This window comes from Pseudophryne corroboree, chromosome 3 (assembly GCF_028390025.1).
Source record: "Pseudophryne corroboree isolate aPseCor3 chromosome 3, aPseCor3.hap2, whole genome shotgun sequence".
Taxonomy (NCBI): domain Eukaryota; kingdom Metazoa; phylum Chordata; class Amphibia; order Anura; family Myobatrachidae; genus Pseudophryne; species Pseudophryne corroboree.
In genome coordinates this window covers 36,629,663-36,654,445 of record NC_086446.1, presented here as the reverse complement: position 1 = coordinate 36,654,445, position 24,783 = coordinate 36,629,663, and the positions used below count along the sequence as shown (strand labels likewise).

At 46.3% G+C, this 24,783-nt stretch overlaps 1 protein-coding gene across 1 annotated transcript in view; it reads right to left on the bottom strand.

Annotated features, from left to right (window-relative positions):
• LOC135054642 (zinc finger protein 271-like) overlaps positions 1-24,783 on the bottom strand; it is a 131,346-nt gene that overhangs the window by 88,883 nt on the left and 17,680 nt on the right. The window contains exons 3-6 of the mRNA XM_063957872.1: positions 22,602-22,719; positions 22,425-22,522; positions 21,677-22,265; positions 11,424-12,725 (exon numbers count right to left, since the gene is read on the bottom strand). Coding sequence (XP_063813942.1) covers positions 11,424-12,725; positions 21,677-22,265; positions 22,425-22,522; positions 22,602-22,674 — 2,062 coding nt within the window. The 5' untranslated portion in view covers positions 22,675-22,719. The remainder of the gene's footprint in view (positions 1-11,423; positions 12,726-21,676; positions 22,266-22,424; positions 22,523-22,601; positions 22,720-24,783) is intronic.

Here is a 24,783-nt window from a genome sequence, read left to right as displayed (position 1 = left end):
TTTTGTGGTACTTGTAGTGTCAGAAATGTTCAATGCCTCCTTCATTGCCGTGATCATGTAACGTGTGGCCCTACTGGACATTACGTTTGTCTCCTCACCGTCGACACTGGAGTCAGTATCCGTGTCTGGGTCTGTGTCGACCATCTGAGGTAACGGGCGTTTTAGCGCCCCTGACGGTGTCTGAGACGCCTGGACAGGCACTAATTGGTTTGCCGGCTGTCTCATGTCGTCAACAGTTTTTTGCAATGTGCTGACATTGTCACGTAATTCTTTAAATACGACCATCCAGTCAGGTGTCGACTCCCTAGGGGGTGACATCACTATCCCAGGCAATTGCTCCACCTCCACATCATTTTCCTCCTCATACATGTCGACACACACGTACCGACACACAGCACACACACAGGGAATGCTCTGATAGAGGACAGGACCCCACTAGCCCTTTGGGGAGACAGAGGGAGAGTTTGCCAGCACACACCAGAGCGCTATATATATGCAGGGATAACCTTATATAAGTGTTTCTCCCTTTTATAGCTGCTGTTTTATATTAGCTGCCAATAGTGCCCCCCCTCTCTTGTTTTACCCTGTTTCTGTTGCAGGACTGCAGGGGAGAGTCAGGGAGCCGTCCTTCCAGCGGAGCTGTGAGGGAAAATGGCGCTTGTGTGCTGAGGAGATAGGCTCCGCACCCTTCTTGGCGGCCTTTTCTCCCGCTTTTTTTCAGGAAAACTGGCAGGGGTTAAATACATCCATATAGCCCAGGAGCTATATGTGATGTATTTATTTAGCCATATAAGGTATTTATGTGTTTTATTGCGTCTCAGGGCGCTCCCCCCCAGCGCCCTGCACCCTCAGTGACCGGAGTGTGAAGTGTGCTGAGAGCAATGGCGCACAGCTGCGGTGCTGTGCGCTACCTTATTTGAAGACAGGAACGTCTTCTGCCGCCGATTTCACCGGACCTCTTCGCTCTTCTGGCTCTGTAAGGGGGCCGGCGGCGCGGCTCCGGGACCCATCCAGGCTGAACCTGTGATCGTCCCTCTGGAGCTAATGTCCAGTAGCCTAAGAAGCCCAATCCACTCTGCACGCAGGTGAATTCGCTTCTTCTCCCCTTAGTCCCACGATGCAGTGAGCCTGTTGCCAGCAGGACTCACTGAAAATAAAAAAAACTATTTAAACTTTTACTCTAAGCAGCTCAGGAGAGCCACCTAGCATGCACCCTTCTCGTTCGGGCACAAAAATCTAACTGAGGCTTGGAGGAGGGTCATAGGGGGAGGAGCCAGTGCACACCAGCTAGTATCAAAGCTTTTACTTTTGTGCCCAGTCTCCTGCGGAGCCGCTATTCCCCATGGTCCTTACGGAGTCCCAGCATCCACTTAGGACGTCAGAGAAATTAAAGGAGCTTGGCCTGGGAAAAACTGTTTACACTTGGATAAGCAACTGGTTGGATAGCAGGGTACAGCGAGTAGCGGTCAACGGGAAGTCCTCAACCTGGTCCCCGGTAGTCAGCGGAATACCACAAGGGTCTGTACTCGGACCACTACTGTTCAACATATTTATCAATGACCTAGAGATAGGCCTGGAAAGCATAGTGTCAATCTTTGCAGATTATACTGAACTGTATAAGGTAATTAATTCAGAATTGGATGTGGAGTCCTTGCAGAATGATCTATCTAAACTTGAACTCTGGGCGTCTAAATGGAAAATTAGGTTCAATACAGACAAATGCAAGGTTATGCATTTTGGGACTAAAAACAAACTCGCAACCTACATATTAAATGGGGAAAGCCTAGGGGAATTAGAATTGAAAAAAGACTGGGGGTATTCATTGATAATAGGCTTAATAACCATACACAATGTCAAAACGCAGTAAAGAAGGCAAGTAAGGTGCTAGCGTGCATAAAAAGGGGAATTGAGACAAGGGACTCGGATGTAATCCTGCCACTGTATAAAGCATTGGTACGTCCGCACCTGGAATATTGTGTTCAGTTTTGGGCACCATTGTATAAAAAAGACATCAGTGAACTCGAAAGGGTTCAAAGGTGAGCTACTAAATTGAGTAAAGGCCTAGATGGACTGGATTATGAGGAAAGGCTTATTAGGTTGAATATGTATACACTAGAAAAGAGGTGCAAAAGAGGAGATATTATTAATATCTTCAAATATGTAAAGGGACATCACAAAGAGTTATCAGAGGAATTATTTATTAAAAGAACACAGTTTAGGACACGTGGGCCCTCGTTGCGGCTGGAGGAAAGAAAGTTCCGAATGCAACGGAGGGTTCTTCACTGTTAGGGCAATTAGGATGTGGAATTTCCTGCCAGGGAAGGTGGTAATGGCGGACTCTGTAATTGGATTTAAAAAAGGAATGGATACATTTCTGAATGAAAAAGCTATCCAAGGTTATAATACTTAAAATATCAACGTGGTTATCCGGGGGTAACATGAGTTATAGTAGCTAACTAGTCATAAAACATTATTCAGCAAGTATGTAGAATCATCACAACTTAATACAGGTTGAACACAATGGCCAATTTGCCTCTATTCAACCTCAATTACTATGTTATATGGCATCCCCCCACTCCTGTGGCCAACTTAGCTTCCTGGAAGCCTGGGTCGGCCCCCCACCGAGAGTATAGTTGGACGGAAACCTGTAGGAGACACAGGAGGGGCTGCCATGCTGGTACCCTTGTAAGGTGGAGACGAAGAGGCCACCTGTAAGCCCTCCCAGCGACCCTACTCACATACACACAATCCCTTGTGAACAAGATGGATGAGCTGTCCTTGCTCATGAGCAATGCGAGGTCGGGCATTGCTGGATCATCTATCCTTTGCTTCACTGAGACATGGCTGGATGATCAAATTGCCAATCCCTCAGTGTCCCTACCGGGCTTTAGCCTCTTCAGGGCTGATCGCAACAAGGAGCTCTCCGGTAAAGCCAGAGGTGGTGGAATCTGCTTCCACATAAAGGAAAGGTGGTGTGCCAACATCACGATCCTAAACAAATCATGCAGCCCACTTCTGGAGATGTTTATCATCAACTGTAAACCATTTTACATCCCCCGGGAATATGCCTCAATAGTCCCGGTGGGAGTGTATATTCCTCCCATGCAAGTGCAAACTTATCCCTTCACCAACTGCCCATCAGGATATCGGATGCAGAACTCAAATATCCGATCTCATCGCTCATAGTACTGGGCAACTTCAACAGCACAAACCTGAGCAAGGAGCAACCAAAGTTCAGGCAGTAGGTCAAATGCCCCACCGGGGAATGGCGCACCCTGAACCATTGTTACACCACCATTAAGGATGCCTACTGGTCTATCCCCCATGCAGCCCTGGCCCTTTCCGACCACTGCCTAGTTCAGCTCCTACCAACCTACACCCAGCTGCTAAGAAAGGCAAAACCTGTAGTTAGATCCACAAAAAGTTGGACAAGCTAAGCAGAAGCTCCAGGCCTGCTTTGACTGCACAGACTGGAGGGTCTTTGAATCCTCATCTTCTGACCTGGATGAACTGACTGACATAGTGACATCCTACATCAGTTTCTGTGAGGACATGTGCATGCCAATCAAGACATTCCGCTCCTTCAACAACAAGCCGTGGTTCAGCGCTTAACTCAAGAAGCTCCGTTGGGCCAAGGAGGAGGCCCATCGCAGTGGAGACATGGCTCTGTACAAACTGATTAGAAACTCCCTGACCCACAAGATTAGGCTGGCAAAAAAGCAATTCTCCAACAAGCTGACAAACAACCTCTCAGCCAACAACCCTGCATCAGTCTGGAGAGGAATGCAAGTCATGACTAGCTACAAGAAACCCCCAACCCCCATCGTCAAGCACCAAAAACTGGCAGACGAGCTGAACAACTTTTACTGCAGGTTTGAGGAAGCAGCCCCCGGCCTCAATCATACCCCTGTCCCAAAGCATAGCTGCCCCCTCTCAGGCTCTGTGGGTTGATATAAGAGCGGTGGAAGACATGTTCAACAAAGGCAATCCCAGGAAAGCAACAGGCCCAGACAACGTAATGCCATCTGCCCTGAAGTCCTGCGCTGCTCAGCTTGCACACATCTTTACCAGGATCTTTAACACCTCGCTGGAGACATGCAAGATTCCCTCCTGCTTCAAATGCTCGACAATTGTCCCGGTTCCCAAGATCGCAACCGCTAAAGATCTGAATGACTACAGGTCAACTGTGCTAACATCAGTGGCCATGAAAGTGTTCGAGCGGCTAGTGTTGAACCATCTGAGAGAAGTGACTGCTCACCTAGAACCCCTGCAGTTCACCTACCACGCAAACAGGAGCATCGAGGACGCAGTCAACTTGTGGCTACACTACATACTACAGCACCTGGACCGTCCAGGCACCTACACTAGAGTCCTTTTTGTTGACTTCAGCTCAGCTTTCAATACAATTGTCCCATGTATCCTGCAACCAAAATGTCTCTCCTTATGGGTTCCAGCACCAACATGCTCCTGGATCATGGACTTCCTGACATCGAGGGAACAAGTGGTGAAAGCAGGGAAGTTCTCATCAGGGATGTGTCCTCTTCCCTCTGCTCTTCTCTCTATACACCAATGACTGTACCTCGGTCAAGCATCTGCCAAAAATCATAAAATTCACAGACAACACCACCATCATTGATCTAATCAAGGAAGGAGACGAGTCGGCATACAGGCGCGAGGTGGACTGGCTAACTCTGTGGTGTAATAGGAACAACCTTAACCTAAACCCCATCAAAACGGTTGAGATTGTAGTGGACTTCAGGAAAAAAACCTGCTGCCATGCCCCCTCTAGTGATTGCTGACAGCGTGGTGCAACGGGTTGACTACTTCAAATTCCTTGGGTCTAAAATCTCCCGCGATCTCAAATAGGGGCCAAATATAGGCTCTATCATCAAGAAGGCACAACAAAGAATGTTCTTTCGGAGGCAACTCAGGAAATTCAACATCCCGCAGAAGCTGATGCTTACTTTCTACACCGCCATTGTGGAGTCTGTCCTATGCTCATCAATCACAGTATGGTATGGAGCTGCCAAAGACTGCAACAGATGGCAGCTACAGAGGGTGGTGAGGATGGCAGAAAAGGTCATCAGGGTCGATCTCCCCTCTGTCCATGACATACATGACCAGAGTCAGGAAGCAGGCTGGGAAAATAGCGGGGGACAAGTTACACCCTGGCCACGTCCTGTTTAAACTCTCCCATCAGGTAGGCGTTAAAGGTCCATTCCCGCCAAGTTGACCATAACCCCTAAAAGCTTCTTCCCACTAGCTGTTCATCTACTAAACAATGTCTGAAATGCCTGAAGCTATAAACTGAGATACTATCTTGCATAGTGTTCACGTAGTAATCTACAATATGCTATGCACTATGTATGTCTTCACAACTACCAATGGGCCTTACATGAAATGTCCTTATCAATTCCAAGTGTAGTGAGTTCTGTGTTGTGGGGGTCTCGTTGTATGTGCAACCTTTGATCCTGTAGTTGATATCCTTAACTTGACAAACAGCAACAGATCATGGTGCAGACCAACATTTTAGGGGACCAAGAATTTATTTACAGGGAAAACTCACAATTTATACAGATTAAAAAAGCATATCACCACTCAGGGTAAACAGAACGGGGTGCTGGCTTGACTGGTATTCCAATGGACCTGAGCATCCGAAACGCGTTGAGCAATTGGTGTTTTTATCTGACCGTGGGTGACCTGACGCTGGACTTCATTTATCCTCCATCCTGCCTTTTGTGGTATCCGGAACCGCTAGCGGAGTCCCTGGACCATCTGGGAGGGTAACTTTGGAATACCAGTCCCTGTAAATAAATTCTTGGTCCCCTAAAATGTTGGTCTGCACCATGATCTGTTTCTGTTTGTCAAGTTAAGGATATCAACTACAGGATCAAAGGTTGCACGTACAAAGGGACCCCGTTTACTTTGGAATATCAGTTACGCCAGCACCCCGTTCTTCTTACCCTGAGTGGTGATATGCTTTTTTAATTCATATAAATTGTGAGTTTTCCTTAAATAAATTCTTGGTCCCCTAAAATGTTGGTCTGCACCATGATCTGTTTCTGTTTGTCAAGTTAAGGATATCAACTACAGGATCAAAGGTTGTACGTACAACGAGACCCCCACAACACAGAACTCACTACACTTGGAATTGATAAGGACATTTCATGTAAGGCCCATTGGTAGTTGCGCCACTCCTCAATTCTCTTTTATAACTTCTATTCTCTTGGAATTTTTGTGAAGGTTCCTTTTTGAGTGTGTGGCTGCATGCTACCTAGCAGCGCATTTATTCATTTACCTTTTTCTGCATGTATGTCATCACGTTATGTATCATTCCATGTTAAATATCCCCCCTCCATGTTGTATCTGGCGATGCTCTGTAACCGCAAACAATTCCTAGTATACGCAAGTATACCTGGCCAATAAAGCTGATTCTGATTTAGTCTCCATTGTTGTGCCGCCACGCTTGTCAGATTCAATCAGATTTTTTTTTTAAATGGGGAAGCAAATCTGACAAAACACATCACATATAAACCAGGGGTGCTTACTCTTACCACAGATGGCTGTGGCCTAATGAATACAGTCACAGCCCAGAATGAGTGCACCCCAGGTTCAATACCCAGCTGGGCGCGCAATTATTATTTTTTTATGTATTTATTTCTTACCTTTTAATGCAATAAAGTTATGTGGTGTGTTGCTACTTCCCTTTATATAAAAAGTCCCCTTCTACAAAATACAATGCCACACTGCCGCCCTGTTCACGCTATTCATTTTGTCCTTACATTGTGTACTACATCCTGGATTTTATTAGCATCAACAGCTTTATTATCTCAGAAATAATTTGAGGTTTAGTTGCTATCAAATGGACAGAAATATGTAATGCAATGTACAACTGGGTTGGCATCTCATTAATATGACTTCCAGATGGTCTCCATTGCTGTGCCACCACGCTTGGCGGAGTCAATCTGACTTTTTTAAAAACAGGGCCACAAATCAGACAAAACACATTACATATAAACCAGGGGTGCTTACTCTTACCACAGCTGGCTGTGGCCCAATGAATACAGTGTCCGCCCGCAATGTGTGTACCCCTGGGTTTGATACCCAGCAGGGTGCGCAATTATTATAATTTTTTATGTATTTATTTTTTAATTCAACTAAGTTATTTGGTGTGTCGCTTCTCCCCTTTAATTCAGAAAAATAAACTAAATTATCTTCTACAGTATTCTATGCCAAGGTATGATGAGGCGCTATTTACACTGTATTGTTCACAGATTAGGCAGCTCCCTACACTACAGTATGCAACACAATGCAAGCTTCTGCACCTCCCCCCATTGATCACTCATTAGTATTCATTCCCACTGAGCTCAATGTATGCCTGTACCAAAGCACCTTCCCCAGCCACGCTGTTGCCCGGTCACGCTAGCTATTGATTTTGACGTTGCATTGTGTACTAAATCCTGGATTTAATTAGCATAAACAGCTTTATTATCTCTGAAAGATTTTCTGGTTTCTTTGCTATCAATTAGACATAAATATGTAATGCACTGTACCGAGTCCCTATCTCATTAATAGGACTTCCAGATGGTCTCCATTGTTGTGTTGCCACTCTTTTCAGATTCAATCTGACTTTTTTTTTTTAAATGGGGCCGCAAATCCAACAAAACACATCACATATACACATGGGGTGCTTGCTTTTACCAAAGATAGCTGTGGCCTAATGAATACAGACACCGCATGCAATGCGGTTTTTGTGAATCTGTTGGGAGTGGAATAGCTAAAGGAATAGATGCCCTTGTGTGGAGGAAATGAGGACAAAGATAGTTTCTTATACTTTAATGAGAGAACAACATCCAGGTATACGTATGATAGATACTCAAGAATGAAGGTCTGTGAAATGATTGAAGCAAGAGACCAGGAGATTGTAAATTACTGGTAGAGTCTGAGTATTTAGATATAGTTCAATAGGGGGAAGAAACTGATTACGTGAAGATGGGGCTGAAAACTGTGAAGAAATATGGTTGCCGGATATCAGAAGACGTGGATGAAGAACTCTGAAGAAATGTGGTGATTAAACATTTAAAGACATGGCTGAAGAACTCTGAAGATGAATGGATACTGAGTATTAGAAGACGTAGCTGAAGAACGTGGATATTCGAAGATGTAGCTGAAGAACTCTGAAGGGAGATTGGCAGACCCCACAAGATCCCAGGGAACCCAAAGTACCAACCAGAGCACAGGTAACTGTGGGCGGTGTAATGGAGTGCTGGCAGGTAGTATGCAGTGGTGGAAAGCTGGTATTCACAGGGAGCAGAGTGGGAAAAGAGACTACCTGGAGACACAGAATCTGTGGGAGCACAGAGCTGGGCTTTTGCTCAGCAACAAAGCACTGGCAGAGAGTGCAACAAGCTGCCCCTTTTTAAAGGAGGAAATGTACCAGGATTGGCTGGACACTTACCCTGAGAAGCCCCATTGGTTCCTGAGCCATTTTGGTCTCCAACATGGCCGCCTCCCATGCTGCAGACACATAGGAATGGATGGGGCCCAGAGGTACTGCGATTGGGGGAGGGGCGGGAAATGCTTCTCCTGCTTCACCTCCTTAAAGAAGCTAAGCTGCTGTCCTCCCTTTGTCAGTGGCTCTCCCGGAGACTCGCACAGCAGCCAATCCCTATTGTTAGTGCCAATGTCCCAATGCGCCACATTACAGGGAAGATGATGCACTCAATAAACTACAGCTCCCAGTAGGCCTTAGGGCAGGAATGCTTCAGCATTAAGGGTTGCTGGGAGCTGTAGTTTATTAAGTGCGTCTAATGCAGCTCATTGAGACACCGGCGCTAACAATAATGACTGGCTGGCAGAACTGACTGACTGAATCAATGTAAAAGGTGAAATTGCTGTGCAGTATCAGTGACACTGCACACCCACTGCACTACACAGTATTGTCACCTTTTATATTGATTCAGCGTCCAGACATTACCCTCCGCAATATCACACACTCTATTTGTTACATTAGCCACCTCGGGGCTTCCAGGCCGGCAGCTCAGGTGCTGTGTTGCAGAGTCAGGGCCTCTGGGGATCTGGGCGCGGCTGTGGCGTGGAAGCAATTCTGTGACATTATCGCAGAGGAGCCTCCGGGGAGTTCAGAGAGTATGCACCACAGGGAGGGTTATGAAAGTTTTCCGCTGCGCCACTTCCTACACATCTATGTCGGTGGCCGCAGCAGCTTTTGTTCCACCTGCGCTTTGGCTAGGGAGTGGGTACTTTTGATGCTGGAGGGGGCAGGTGGACTGGCAGCAGGACATAGGGGGTAATTCCAAGTTGATTGCAGCAGGAATTTTGTTAGCAGTTGGGCAAAACCATGTGCACTGCAGGGGAGGCAGATATAACATGTTCAGAGAGAGTTAGATTTGGGTGGGGTGTGTTCAATCTGCAATCTAATTTGCAGTGTAAAAATAAAGCAGCCAGTATTTACTCGGCACAGAAATAAAATAACCCACCCAAATCTAACTCTCTCTGCACATGTTATATCTGCCTCCCCTGCAGTGCACATGGTTTTGCCCAACTGCTAACAAAATTCCTGCTGCGATCAACTTGGAATTACCCCCATAGGACGCTGCAGTGAAAGGATTTTTGGCTCTCCAAATTTCCATTGAAAGTATAGGAAAAGCCCTTTTCAAATTTGTACCGATTGTTATGTGTAAATTGTTGGAGGGTATGTTGCTGCAGATACAGTGGGCCTATTTTGGGGTGTGGGCCTGGAGCTGCAGCTCCATCAGTCCCACTGTTAAGCCTGCTCTGGGAACACACAGCAGCCAAAGGGTAGAGCCTCCCATTGGATGTAACCTGTGTGGGAGGGTGTTTCTCGCCCAATTAGCTGTGGACTGGGTGTGATAGACCTGCTGCTAACCCAATGAGATTTCATATACACGCCCTTCATTAGACAAACAGGCACAGGGTCACAGATCTGGGCTATTATATAGGAGATGGGCATTACAGTGTATAATAATGTGTAAAGTGTATTACGGTGTGCAGCATGTGTACTGTGCATAATGCAGTGAAATAATGTGTAATGTGCATAACGCAGTGTAATAATATGTAATGTGCATAACGCAGTGTAATAATATGCAATGGGCATACCGCAGTGTAATAATGTGTAATGGGCATAACGCAGTGTAATAATATGTAATGGGCATACCGCAGTGTAATAATGTGTAATGTGCATAACGCAGTGTAATAATGGGGGTCATTCCGAGTTGTTCGCTCGCAAGCTGATTTTAGCATATTTACTCACGCTAAGCCGCCGCCTACTGGGAGTGAATCTTAGCTCCTTAAAATTGCGAACAACGTATTCTCAATATTGCGATTACACACCTCTTAGCAGTTTCTGAGTAGCTCCGGACTTACTCGGCATCTGCGATCAGTTCAGTGCTTGTCGTTCCTGGTTTGACGTCACAAACACACCCAGCGTTCGCCCAGACACTCCCCCGTTTCTCCAGCCACTCCTGCGTTTTTTCCAGAAACGGTAGCAATTTTTCACACACACCCATAAAACGGCTAGTTTCCGCCCAGTAACACCCATTTCCTGTCAATCACATTACGATCACCAGAACGAAGAAAAAGCCGTGAGTAAATATCCTAACTGCATGGCAAATTTACTTGGCGCAGTCGCACTGCGGACATTGCGCATGCGCACTAAGCGGAAAATCGCTGCGATGCGAAGAAATTTACAGAGCGAACAACTCGGAATGACCCCCAATATGTAATGGGCATACCGCAGTGTAATAATGTGTAATGTGCATAACGCAGTGTAATGGGCATTACGGTGTGTAATAATGTGTACACCTTGGCTGCTGATGACCTTCAATTTGGTCAGTCAGTTCTTCAGGAACATTAGCACTTTCCCGCCCATACTGGGAGCTTTGGTACATCCCCATGGTACTATAATGGACCCCAGCATCCTCTAGGATGTAAGAGAAAATAGGATTTTAATTACCTGCCGGTAACTCTGAACCCACAAGCGTAAGTCTGGTTGGTTTGTCAAGCTGAGCTGTAGCCCTGCCCTTTGTTGGTGAGCTTCTATCATAAGGACTTGTTACGCCAGGACTGAGTCACAGCCAACTGGCATCACCCACACCGGGAGCTCAGCTACACAACCATTTAGGATTGGGACTGGGTTCTCAGTATCTGGAGCAAAAGACAGGTCATCTGCATAGCAGTGGTAGATGAGGACATGACATCTGATTATTTCACCCAGTGGTAACATGTATATTGCAAAAAGCATAGGAGATAGGATAAGAACCTTGAAGAACATTACATATCAAGTAGTATACTCCAGAAGACTAAAATGGTTCCTCACCTGAATTATGTCTATTGTGTCCAACAAGAGCTGATTTATTTCTCAGAACATGGAAATGCTTTCTCACCTGTGTGACTTCGCTGATGTGTAACAAGTTGTGATTTCCGGAAAAAACATTTCCCACACTCAGAGCAAGAAAATGGCTTCTCACCTGTGTGACTTCTGTTATGTCTAATAAGATCTGATTTGTGTGCAAAACATTTTCCACACTCAGGACATGGAAATGGCTTCTCACCTGTGTGACTTCGCTGATGTGTAACAAGTTGTGTTTTCGAGGTAAAACATTTCCTGCACTCAGAGCAAGGAAATGGATTCTCACCTGTGTGACTTTGCTGATGTGCAACAAGTTGTGATTTCTGTGCAAAACATTTCCCACACTCAGAACATAGAAATGGCTTCTCACCTGTGTGACTTCGCTGATGTGTAACAAGTTGTGATTTCTGTGCAAAATATTTCCCACACTCAGAGCAAGAAAATGGCTTCACACCTGTGTGACATCTCTGGTGTACAACAAGAACTGATTTGCATGCAAAACATTTCCCACACTCAGAACATGGAAATGGATTCTCACCTGTGTGACTTCGCTGATGTGTAACAAGTTGTGATTTCTGGATAAAACATTTACCGCACTCAGAGCAAGAAAATGGCTTCTCACCTGTGTGTCTTCTGTTATGTCTAACAAGTTCTGATTTGTGTGAAAAACATTTCCCACACTCAGAACATGGAAATGACTTCTCACCTGTGTGACTTCGCTGATGTCTAAAAAGTTGTGCTTTCTGTGCAAAATATTTCCCACACTCAGAGCAAGAAAATGGCTTCTCACCTGTATGACTTCTCTGGTGTATAACAAGAACTGATTTGCATGCAAAACATTTCCCACACTCAGAACATGGAAATGGCTTCTCACCTGTGTGACTTCGCTGATGTGTAACAAGTTGTGATTTCCGGATAAAACATTTCGCGCACTCAGAGCAAGAAAATAGCTTCTCACCTGTGTGACTTCTCTGATGTGTAATAAGATATGATTTCTGTGCAAAATATTTCCCACACTCAGAACAGGGAAATGGCCTCTCACCTGCCTTACCTGTCTGATGGCTAATAAGCTTTGTGTTCTGTGTAAAACATTTGGCATCTATAGAACAGGGAAACACTGTATCTACTCTCAGAGCTGTAACAGATGCACCAATATCAGAGTGATCAGGAGAACATTTTCCAGGATCAGAGGGACCAGCTGATAGAGCTGGATGTATAATTGGGGTAATGGGGTTAGCTCCTGGAGAATCCTGTCTATTGTCATTATCTTTTATGTCACAATCCCGGGATAACATTAGATGTCCTTCTGAGATATTCCTGCTTGTGTGTCCATCTGCTGGAAATAAAATACATTATGGAAATGTGACATTTTCTGTAACAATATTAATCTTGTAAACAAGAGGAGAAGACGACTGTTTGGGACACTTAATTGTAAATGTGTGTGTATAATAAAACATAACTTTTAATTAAGGTTTATAATATTGTGTCTCAGACGATCATTGTGTCCACCCTCCTGAGAACACTCACAATAACATATGTAATATTATAATAAGACTTAGATTATCTCTCTCTTGTACTGGTAACTAACCATGAAGTATAAATGGAGATGTAGTCACTCGCCAAGTCCTATGTCAGCACCAATGTAAAACAATGGATGGGGAACATATCGTATGAATTGGAGATTCTAGATGAACAATAACATCAGTCATATGAGCTGATGGATCAGAGAAATGTCTCCTAACGTTACTCCTGGAAGCATCGGTAAGGTAGCATTCCTTTATGTGTGTGCTCATACGCTGGTAAGTCTGTACATGTGTTACTTATATATGATATATTGCTACAGCAGAGTACGTGTGTGGAACAAGGATATTTTACATGCAATACACCATATAATACCCTGCAGTCATCATCATCTGCTAGGTTATAATCCACTTTTACACCCCCATCATCTGTGTCTTACATCTATACTCTCAATAGTAATAAGTATGATGTGTGTACGGTAAGTATGATACAGAGAATTACATATCAGAATCTAGACAGCTGCCGCCATACTTCTGCTTCTCATACGTGTGCTACTGGCAGCAGTGAACATCTGAGTGAGAGTGCAGGGAAGACAGCAGAGTCTGATGAGAAAGAGATTGGATCTGCCTTTGCAGAGATGTACCACACCTGTCACCCCTGTTATTATATAAAATAATAAATAAGAGCGGCGTGGCCTGAGTTGATCCAGACGTACTTTCTGGAGCTCTCCTCAGTAAGTGGCTTCTTATCTACCTGATAGCTCTCGGCCACCACTGGGACCAAGACCCAATATATTAAGTCCCCCACTCCTCCTGCCCTAAAGCCGCTCACTCCGAGCACTGTTCACTGTCGCGGCCTAGCGACGCCGCTGAAGCCACGGGCTGAATTTTGGGGATAAGTGCGCCCAGTCTTTCCTGCATGCTCCAAACACCTGACTTGGAGGCAATTTTTCCTCAGGTGGGAGCAAATGCTCTCCCACTCACACGGGTGCGCAGCTCCCAGTATTGCTGGGGACAGAACGGTCTGCCCACAGTCACCAAGCCCGGCAATGATATTGGTAAGTGGGGTGGCTGCCATTTTGTATCCTGGCGCCCGGCCATCGCATGCTTTGTCTTTAATAAGGTTTAAAATTGATATAAGCTGCTAAATAATAAGAATTTACTTACCGATAATTCTATTTCTCGTAGTCCGTAGTGGATGCTGGGACTCCGTAAGGACCATGGGGAATAGCGGCTCCGCAGGAGACAGGGCACAAAAGTAAAAGCTTTAGGATCAGGTGGTGTGCACTGGCTCCTCCCCCTATGACCCTCCTCCAAGCCTCAGTTAGGATACTGTGCCCGGACGAGCGTACATAATAAGGAAGGATTTTGAATCCCGGGTAAGACTCATACCAGCCACACCAATCACACCATACAACTTGTGATCTGAACCCAGTTAACAGTATGATAAAACGTAGGAGCCTCTGAAAAGATGGCTCACAACAATAAACAACCCGATTTTATTGTAACAATAACTATATACAAGTATTGCAGACAATCCGCACTTGGGATGGGTGCCCAGCATCCACTACGGACTACGAGAAATAGAATTATCGGTAAGTCAATTCTTATTTTCTCTGACGTCCTAAGTGGATGCTGGGACTCCGTAAGGACCATGGGGATTATATCAAAGCTCCCAAACGGGCGGGAGAGTGCGGATGACTCTGCAGCACCGAATGAGAGAACTCCAGGTCCTCCTCAGCCAGGGTATCAAATTTGTAGAATTTAGCAAACGTGTTTGCCCCTGACCAAGTAGCTGCTCTGCAAAGTTGTAAAGCCGAGACCCCTCGGGCAGCCGCCCAAGATGAACCCACTTTCCTTGTGGAATGGGCTTTAACAGATTTTGGCTGTGGCAGGCCTGCCACAGAATGTGCAAGCTGAATTGTACTACAAATCCAACGAGCAATCGTCTGCTTAGAAGCAGGAGCACCCAGCTTGTTGGGTGCATACAGGATAAACAGCGAGTCAGATTTTCTGACTCCAGCCGTCCTGGAAACATATATTTTCAGGGCCCTGACTACGTCCAGTAACTTGGAGTCCTCCAAGTCCCCAGTAGCCGCAGGTACCACAATAGGCTGGTTCATGTGAAACGCTGAAACCACCTTAGGGAGAAATTGAGGACGAGTCCTCAATTCTGCCCTGTCTGAATGAAAAATTAGGTAAGGGCTTTTATATGATAAAGCCGCCAATTCTGAGACACGCCTGGCTGACGCCAGGGCTAACAGCATGACCACCTTCCATGTGAGATATCTTAATTCCACAGTGGTGAGTGGTTCAAACCAATGTGATTTTAGGAACCCTAAAACTACATTGAGATCCCAAGGTGCCACTGGAGGCACAAAAGGAGGCTGTATATGCAGCACCCCCTTGACAAACGTCTGAACTTCAGGCACTGAAGCCAGTTCTTTCTGGAAGAAGATCGAGAGGGTCGAAATTTGAACCTTAATGGATCCTAATTTTAGGCCCATAGACAGTCCTGCTTGCAGGAAATGTAGGAAACGACCCAGTTGAAATTCCTCCGTAGGGGCCTTCTTGGCCTCACACCACGCAACATATTTCCGCCAAATGCGGTGATAATGTTTTGCGGTTACATCCTTCCTGGCCTTGATCAGGGTAGGGATGACTTCATCTGGAATGCCTTTATCCTTCAAGATCCGGCGTTCAACCGCCATGCCGTCAAACGCAGCCGCTGTAAGTCTTGGAACAGACAAGGTCCCTGCTGGAGCAGGTTCTTTCTTAGAGGTAGAGGCCACGGGTCCTCCGTGAGCAGCTCTTGCAGTTCCGGGTACCAAGTTCTTCTTGGCCAATCCGGAGCCACGAGTATAGTTCTTACTCCTCTCCTTCTTATTATTCTCAGTACTTTGGGTATGAGAGGTGGAGGAGGGAACACATACACCGACCGGTACACCCACGGTGTTACCAGGGCGTCCACCGCTATTGCCTGAGGGTCCCTTGACCTGGCGCAATATCTGTCCAGTTTTTTGTTGAGACGGGACGCCATCATGTCCACCTTTGGTTTTTCCCAATGGTTTACAATCATGTGGAAGACTTCTGGGTGCAGTCCCCACTCTCCCGGGTGGAGGTCGTGCCTGCTGAGGAAGTCTGCTTCCCAGTTGTCCACTCCCGGAATGAACACTGCAGACAGTGCTATCACATGATTTTCCGCCCAGCGGAGAATCCTTGCAGTTTCTGCCATTGCCCTCCTGCTTCTTGTGCCGCCCTGTCTGTTTACGTGGGCGACCGCCGTGATGTTGTCCGACTGGATCAATACTGGTTGACCCTGAAGCAGAGGCCTGGCTTGACTTAGGGCATTGTAAATGGCCCTCAGTTCCAGGATATTTATGTGAAGAGACATTTCCATGCTTGACCACAAGCCCTGGAAGTTTCTTCCCTGTGTGACTGCTCCCCAGCCTCTTAGGCTGGCATCCGTGGTCACCAGCATCCAATCCTGAATGCCGAATCTGCGGCCCTCTAGAAGATGAGCACTCTGTAACCACCACAGGAGCGACACCCTTGTCCTTGGAGATAGGGTTATCCGCTGATGCATCTGAAGATGCGATCCGGACCATTTTTCCAGCAGATCCCACTGAAAAGTTCTTGCATGGAATCTTCCGAATGGAATTGCTTCGTAAGCAGCCACCATTTTTCCCAAGACTTTCGTGCATTGATGCACTGACACTTGGCTTGGTTTTAGGAGGTTCCTGACTAGCTCGGATAACTCCCTGGCCTTCTCTTCCGGGAGAAACACCTTTTTCTGAACTGTGTCCAGAATCATTCCCAGGAACAGTAGACGTGTTGTTGGAATCAGCTGTGATTTTGGGATATTTAGAATCCACCCGTGCTGACGTAGCACTACCTGAGATAGTGCTACTCCGACCTCTAACTGTTCCCTGGACCTTGCTCTTATCAGGAGATCGTCCAAGTAAGGGATAATTAAGACGCCTTTTCTTCGAAGAAGAATCATCATTTCGGCCATTACCTTGGTAAAGACCCGGGGTGCCGTGGACAAGCCAAACGGCAGCGTCTGAAACTGATAGTGACAGTTTTGTACCACAAACCTGAGGTACCCTTGGTGAGAAGGGAAGATTGGGACATGGAGATAAGCATCTTTGATGTCCAGAGATACCATATAGTCCCCTTCTTCCAGGTTCGCTATCACTGCTCTGAGTGACTCCATCTTGAATTTGAACCTTTTTATGTAAGTGTTCAAGGATTTTAGATTTAAAATTGGTCTCACCGAGCCGTCCGGCTTCGGTACCACAAACAGCGTGGAATAATACCCCTTCCCCTGTTGTAGGAGGGGTTACCTTGATTATCACCTGCTGGGAATACAGCTTGTGAATAGCTTCCAATACCGCCTCCCTGTCGGAGGGAGACGTTGGTAGAGCAGACTTCAGGAACCGGCGAGGGGGAGAAGTCTCGAATTCCAATTTGTACCCCTGTGATACTACCTGTAGGATCCAGGGGTCCACTTGCGAGTGAGCCCACTGCGCGTTGAAATTTTTGAGACGGGCCCCCACCGTGCCTGAGTCCGCTTTTAAAGCCCCAGCGTCATGCTGAAGACTTGGCAGAAGCGGGGGAGGGCTTCTGCTCCTGGGAAGAGGCTGCCTGGTGCAGTCTTTTCCCTCTACCTCTGCCCCTGGGCAGAAATGAGTGGCCCTTTGCCCGCTTGTTCTTATGGGAACGAAAGGACTGAGTTTGAAAAGACGGTGTCTTTTTCTGCTGAGAGGTGACCTGGGGTAAAAAGGTGGATTTTCCAGCCCTTACCGTGGCCACCAGGTCTGATAGACCGACCCCAAATAACTCCTCCCCTTTATACGGCAATACTTCCATATGTCGTTTGGAATCCGCATCACCTGACCACTGTCGCGTCCATAACGCTCTTCTGGCAGAAATGGACATCGCACTCACTCTTGATGCCAGGGTGCAAATATCCCTCTGTGCATCTTGCATATATAGTAATGCATCCTTTAAATGCTCTATAGTTAATAATATACTGTCCCTATCCAGGGTATCAATATTTTCAGTCAGGGAATCCGACCAAGCCACTCCAGCGCTGCACATCCAGGCTGAGGCGATTGCTGGTCGCAGTATAACACCAGTATGTGTGTATATACCCTTTAAGATATTTTCCAGCCTTCTATCAGATGGTTCTTTTAGGGTGGCCGTATCAGGAGACGGTAACGCCACTTGTTTTGATAAGCGTGTGAGCGCCTTATCTACCCTAGGGGGTGTTTCCCAACGTGCCCTAACCTCTGGCGGGAAAGGGTATAGTGCCAATAATTTGTTAGAAATCAGCAGTTTTTTATCGGGGGAAACCCACGCTTTATCACACATTTATTAATTCATCTGATTCAGGAAAAACTACTGGTAGTTTTTTCACACCCCACATAATACCCTTTTTTGTGGTACTTGTAGTGTCAGAAATGTTTAATGCCTCCTTCATTGCCGTGATCATGTAACGTGTGGCCCTACTGGACATTACGTTTGTCTCCTCACCGTCTGGGTCTGTGTCGACCATCTGAGGTAACGGGCGTTTTAGCGCCCCTGACGGAGTCTGAGACGCTTGAACAGGCACTAACTGATTTGCCGGCTGTCTCATGTCGTCAACAGTTTTTTGCAAAGTGCTGACATTGTCACGTAATTCTTTAAACACAACCATCCAGTCAGGTGTCGACTCCCTAGGGGGTGACATCACTAACACAGGCAATTGCTCTGCTTCCACATCATTTTCCTCCTCATACATGTCGACACAATCGTACCGACACCCAGCACACACACAGGGAATGCTCTGATAGAGGACAGGACCCCACTAGCCCTTTGGGGAGACAGAGGGAGAGTTTGCCAGCACACACCAAAGCGCTATAAACTGTATAGGGACAACCTTTTAATAAGTGTCTATCCCTTATAGCTGCTTATATATATATATATATATTTAGCAAAATAAGTGCCCCCCCTCTCTGTTTTACCCTGTTTCTGTAGTGCAGTGCAGGGGAGAGTCTGGGAGCCTTCCTACCAGCGGAGCTGTGTGGGAAAATGGCGCCGTGTGCTGAGGATATAGGCCCCGCCCCTTTCTCGGCTGGCTCTTCTCCCGCTTTTATCTGGAAAACTGGCAGGGGTTAAATACATCCATATAGTCCAGGGGCTATATGTGATGTATTTTTTGCCATAGGAGGTATTTACATTGCTGCCCAGGGCGCCCCCCCCCAGCGCCCTGCACCCTCAGTGACCGCAGTGTGAAGTGTGCTGGGAGCAATGGCGCACAGCTGCAGTGCTGTGCGCTACCTTAATCAAGACAGGAACGTCTTCTGCCGCTGATTTCTGGACCTCTTCACTCTTCAGCATCTGTAAGGGGGCCGGCGGCGCGGCTCCGGGACCCATCCAGGCTGGGCCTGTGATCGTCCCTCTGGAGCTAATGTCCAGTAGCCAAGAAGCCCAATCCACTCTGCACGCAGGTGAGTTCGCTTCTTCTCCCCTTAGTCCCGCGCTGCAGTGAGCCTGTTGCCAGCAGGACTCACTGAAAATAAAAAACCTATTTAAACTTTTACTTCTAAGCAGCTCAGGAGAGCCACCTAGCCTGCACCCTTCTCGTTCGGGCACAAAAATCTAACTGAGGCTTGGAGGAGGGTCATAGGGGGAGGAGCCAGTGCACACCACCTGATCCTAAAGCTTTTACTTTTGTGCCCCGTCTCCTGCGGAGCTGCTATTCCCCATGGTCCTTACGGAGTCCCAGCATCCACTTAGGACGTCAGAGAAAAGTGTCCTGATGGCTGGACCTGATGGCTGGGTCACTACACTACACTACACTACACTACACTACACTAAATTGAAACATTTACCTGGAGGTGACACTACCTTCTATTTATATGGTTCCATTATAATCTACTTCCTCTCAGTCTACATGCAGAGACCAGTATCAAGTATAGTCTGCGTACAGCTCATTACACTCTGATTACATCTTCACAGTATATTATTTTGTGGATTTATTCACTGAATATATTTTGCCATTTGTGTCTCTCTGTGCTGAGTACTTCACGTCTGTGATCACGTTGACCTCTAGTGGAATATCTCGCTCATTACTGTGTTATTTGAGTTGCATTACATCATGTTTACTTGAAATTTTGGCTCGAAAATCCCCCGTCACCCCAAGAATGTCATTGTGAACGGAGTCATCTTGATGTAACCTCCTGACAGCGTACTACTGCTCCTTTTATTTATAGATCGTTTGTATTTTCCTATCTCTGAGAGGTCAGTCTCTTTGTAGCCGGCTTGACATACCTCCAAGAAAGGTTAAAAGATACCAAATTGGCCCCACCAGTCCATCTCTTTGGTATCTCGAATTCAGGCGGTCCATCTGAGACCGCTACAACATCATCTGCTTCTTCTCGTCAGGCGCACAGGCCAGCTGTAATGGCTGAAGACATCTTGAGACATCATAGATGATCCTATTACTCTACGCTCTATACATTCTATGTTATCTACATTTAAGGACTGAATTATCTTCAGAAATTAGCTCTAATATTCAAGCTTTGAGGTCCGATATCAGTGAGATTGGCACTCGTACAGACTAAGATGAAAGAGATTGTTGCGTCTCACAAAGATTTGATTTCAGCACATGACACCCTTCAGGAAGATACGGTCTCTATTCCTGATAAAGTCACAGATTTAGAAGACAGTTCTCGGAGAAATAATATCAGAATAATGGGCATTCCAGATTCTGTTACAAATGCTGAGCTTTATGATTATGTCACGGTCCTATTTTCAGAAGCTTCCACCAAAGGCTTCTGCCATGGACCTTCTTATTGATAGGATCCATAGACTTCCAAAGTCCAAACAGGCCCCTATCCATGCACCAAGGGACACTCTGCTCAGGGTCCATTTTTCATATTAAAGAATGCATTCTACAAGTCGCTTTGTCTTCCTCATCCACGGCTGAGTGCCTGTATAATCTGCAGCTATTTCTGGATATTTCTCCTGTGACGATGGCCAAAAGGCGTCTATTCCGCCCAAGGAAATGTGCAATACAAATGGGGCTTAACTACTAAGATTATTGTGATGCGAAACGGCGCCTTCACAGTGATACCTTCACCCGAGGATAGCCCTGCTATTCTGAAAAAGTGGGATATTCCTGTTGACAGTCCATCATGACACTTTACCTAAACCAATTCCGGTGGAGTTGTCTTCCGTCTCAAAGTAATATGCTAAAGGAGTAAGACTGCTGCAGACAGTCAGAGTTTGTTTCCTACTGTAACATGTGCCAACTGGGACTAAGTTACTGGGCATGGATTTATTTTTGGGCCAGATTTATTTGTTCTTGTTATGGGTATAAAGCAAACAGTATATTTTTTGCTTTATTTCCTTTGCTATTTAATTGCTATATGGTATATGGCCTGACATTCTTTCCACTGTTACGTTTCATAATACCTTTCTAGAATGTTTGGGTGTTCAGGCAAACCATGACTGATTCGTCTAAGATCCTGTTGCCCTTAGAGTGTGGAGTGGAGACTGGTCAGACGTCTGGGCTGGTAAAACACACAGTGACATGATGTAAGGAGAAGAGCAGGAGTATAATAGGGGCTGATGTCTCCTGACTCCCCAACGGGAAAAATACATATTCCTCATTAGTTTGTACTAACAGAGGCTGTAGTATAAGAGATTGCTGTAGGGACTGAGCAAGGAGAATATGTCACTATGTGACTCTGTTCTGTAATAAGTGTTTATTACTCACCTGTGCTGATATCTGTAGGGATCTCCTCCTCCTTACACTGCTGATCACTCCTCACATACGTCTCTTCTTCTCCACCTATATTTTCTGCCTTTATATCAGTCACATACATCTCTTCCTCTCCCTCTGTATATTCTGCCTTTATATCAGTCACATACGTGTCTTCTTCCTCTTTATTTTCTGCCTTTATATCAGTCACATATGTCTCTTCTTCTCCCTCTGTATCTTCTGCCTTTATATCAGTCATATGCGTCTCTTCTTCTCCCTCTGTATCTTCTGCCTTCATATCAGTCACATACGTCTCTTCTTCTCCCTCTATATCTTCTACCTTTATATCAGTCACATACGTCTCTCCTTCTCCCTCTATATCTTCTGCCTTTATATCAGTAACATACGTCTCTCCTTCTCCCTCTATATCTTCTGCCTTTATATCAGTCACATACGTCTTTTCTTCTCCCTCTATATCTTCTGCCTTTATATCAGTCACATACGTCTCTTCTTCTCCCTCTATATCTTCTGCCTTTATATCAGTCACATACGTCTCTTCTTCTCCTTCTATATCTTCTATTTTAATATTAGACAGACGTTCTACCTAAAAAAAAAAAAAAAAAACTATAATGATATTTCAATACAGTCAGATTAAACTGAGGTGAAACAGTATAATATCAGTGAATAATACACACAGCTTCTCTACAGATCATATAGTGACAGTCACTTTGGTATAAGGGGGAAGATCCTAAATCCCACCTACCTGATCCTCCTGTGGGATCCTGTGATTCTCCTCTGTACAGTTCTGGGAATACAGAGGACGGGGACATCTCTCTGGGGTATCTCTGTTACTGGGCCCATCTGTAGGAGACACACAGTGACTGAGTACAGTGTATATATGTGATTATCAGGTGATGTGTCTATATAGGGGCCCCCATACCTGCTCTCCCCTGTACAATACATGACAGTCTCCTCTGACCCGGTAATGTGAACGGCCGGTGATTCTCCATCATCACGTCCTTGTACAAACACCTGTGTTCCTCTATATACTCCCCCTCCTGCATGGAGACATAGACGGTGAAATCCTGACACCTTATAGAAACCTGACACACACAGTGATACAGTCATCCCCAAGACACATCCCCTGGTGTTACTGTATAATGTCCCATTCCCAGCAGTCACCTCTCCAGTCATCACCCAGACACATCCCCTGGTGTTACTGTATAATGTCCCATTCCCAGCAGTCACCTCTCCAGCCATCACCTAGACAAGTCCCAGGGTGTTTCTGTATAATATCCCATTCCCGGCAGTCACCTCTCCAGTCATCACCCAGACACGTCCCCTGGTGTTACTGTATAATGTCCCATTCCCGGCAGTCACCTCTCCAGTCATCACCCAGACACGTAGCCTGGTGTTACTGTATAATGCCCCATTCCCAGCAGTCACCTCTCCAGTCATCACCAAGACACATACCCCAGTGTTACTGTATAATGTCCCATTCCCAGCAGTCACCTCTCCAGTCATCACCCAGACATGTCCCCTGGTGTTACTGTATAATGTCCCATTCCCAGCAGTCACCTCTCCAGTCATCACCCAGACACATCCCCTGGTGTTACTGTATGATGCCCAATTCCCAGCAGCCACCTCTCCAGTCATCACCCAGACACATCCCCTGGTGTTACTGTATAATGTCCCATTCCCAGCAATCATCTCTCCAGTCATCACCCAGACATGTTCCCTGGTGTTACTGTATAATGTCAAATTCCCAGCAATCACCTCTCCAGTCATCACCCAGACACGTAGCCTGGTGTTACTGTATAATGCCCCATTCCCAGCAGTCACCTCTCCAGTCATCACCAAGACACATACCCCAGTGTTACTGTATAATGTCCCATTCCCAGCAGTCACCTCTCCAGTCATCACCCAGACATGTCCCCTGGTGTTACTGTATAATGTCCCATTCCCAGCAGTCACCTCTCCAGTCATCACCCAGACACATCCCCTGGTGTTACTGTATGATGCCCAATTCCCAGCAGCCACCTCTCCAGTCATCACCCAGACACATCCCCTGGTGTTACTGTATAATGTCCCATACCCAGCAATCATCTCTCCAGTCATCACCCAGACATGTTCCCTGGTGTTACTGTATAATGTCAAATTCCCAGCAATCACCTCTCCAGTCATCACACAGATACATTCCCTGGTGTTACCGTATAATGTTCCATTCCCAGCAGTCACCTCTCCAGTCATCACGCAGACACATGCACTGGTGTTACTGTATAATGCCCCATTCCCAGCAGTCACCTCTCCAGTCATCACCCAGACACATACCCCAGTGTCACTGTATAATGCGCCATTCCCAGCAGTCATCTCTACAGTCATTACCCGGACACGTCCCCTGATGTTACTGTATAATGTGCCATTGCCGGCAGTAACCTCTCCAGTCATCACCCAGATACATGCCCTGGTGTTACTGTATAATGTCCCATTCCCAGCAGTCACCTCTCCAGCCATCACCCAGACACATCCCCTGGTGTTACTGTATAATGTCTCATTCCTAGCAGTCACCTCTCCAGTCATCACCTAGACAAGTCCCACGGTGTTACTGTATAATATCCCATTCCCGGCAGTCACCTCTTCAGTCATCACCCACACATCGTCCCCTGGTGTTACTGCCCCATTCCCGGCAGTCACCTCTCCAGTCATCACCCAGACACGTCCCCTGGTGTTACTGTATAATGTCCCATTCCTGGTAGTCACCTCTCCAGTCATCACCCAGACACATCCCCTAGTGTTACTGTATAATGTCCCATTCCCAGCAGTCACCTCTCCAGTCATCACACAGACACATCCCCTGGTGTTACTATATAATGTCCCATTCCCGGCAGTCACCTCTCCAGTCATCACCCAGAGATGTCCCCCGCTATTATAATGTCCCATTCCCAGCAGTCACCTCTCCAGTCATCACCCAGACACATCCCCTGGTGTTACTGTATAATGCCCCATTACCAGCAGTCACCTCTCCAGTAATCACTCAGACACATCCGCTGGTGTTACTGTATAATGTCCCATTCCCAGCAGCCACCTCTCCAGTCATCACCCAGACACATCCCCTGGTGATA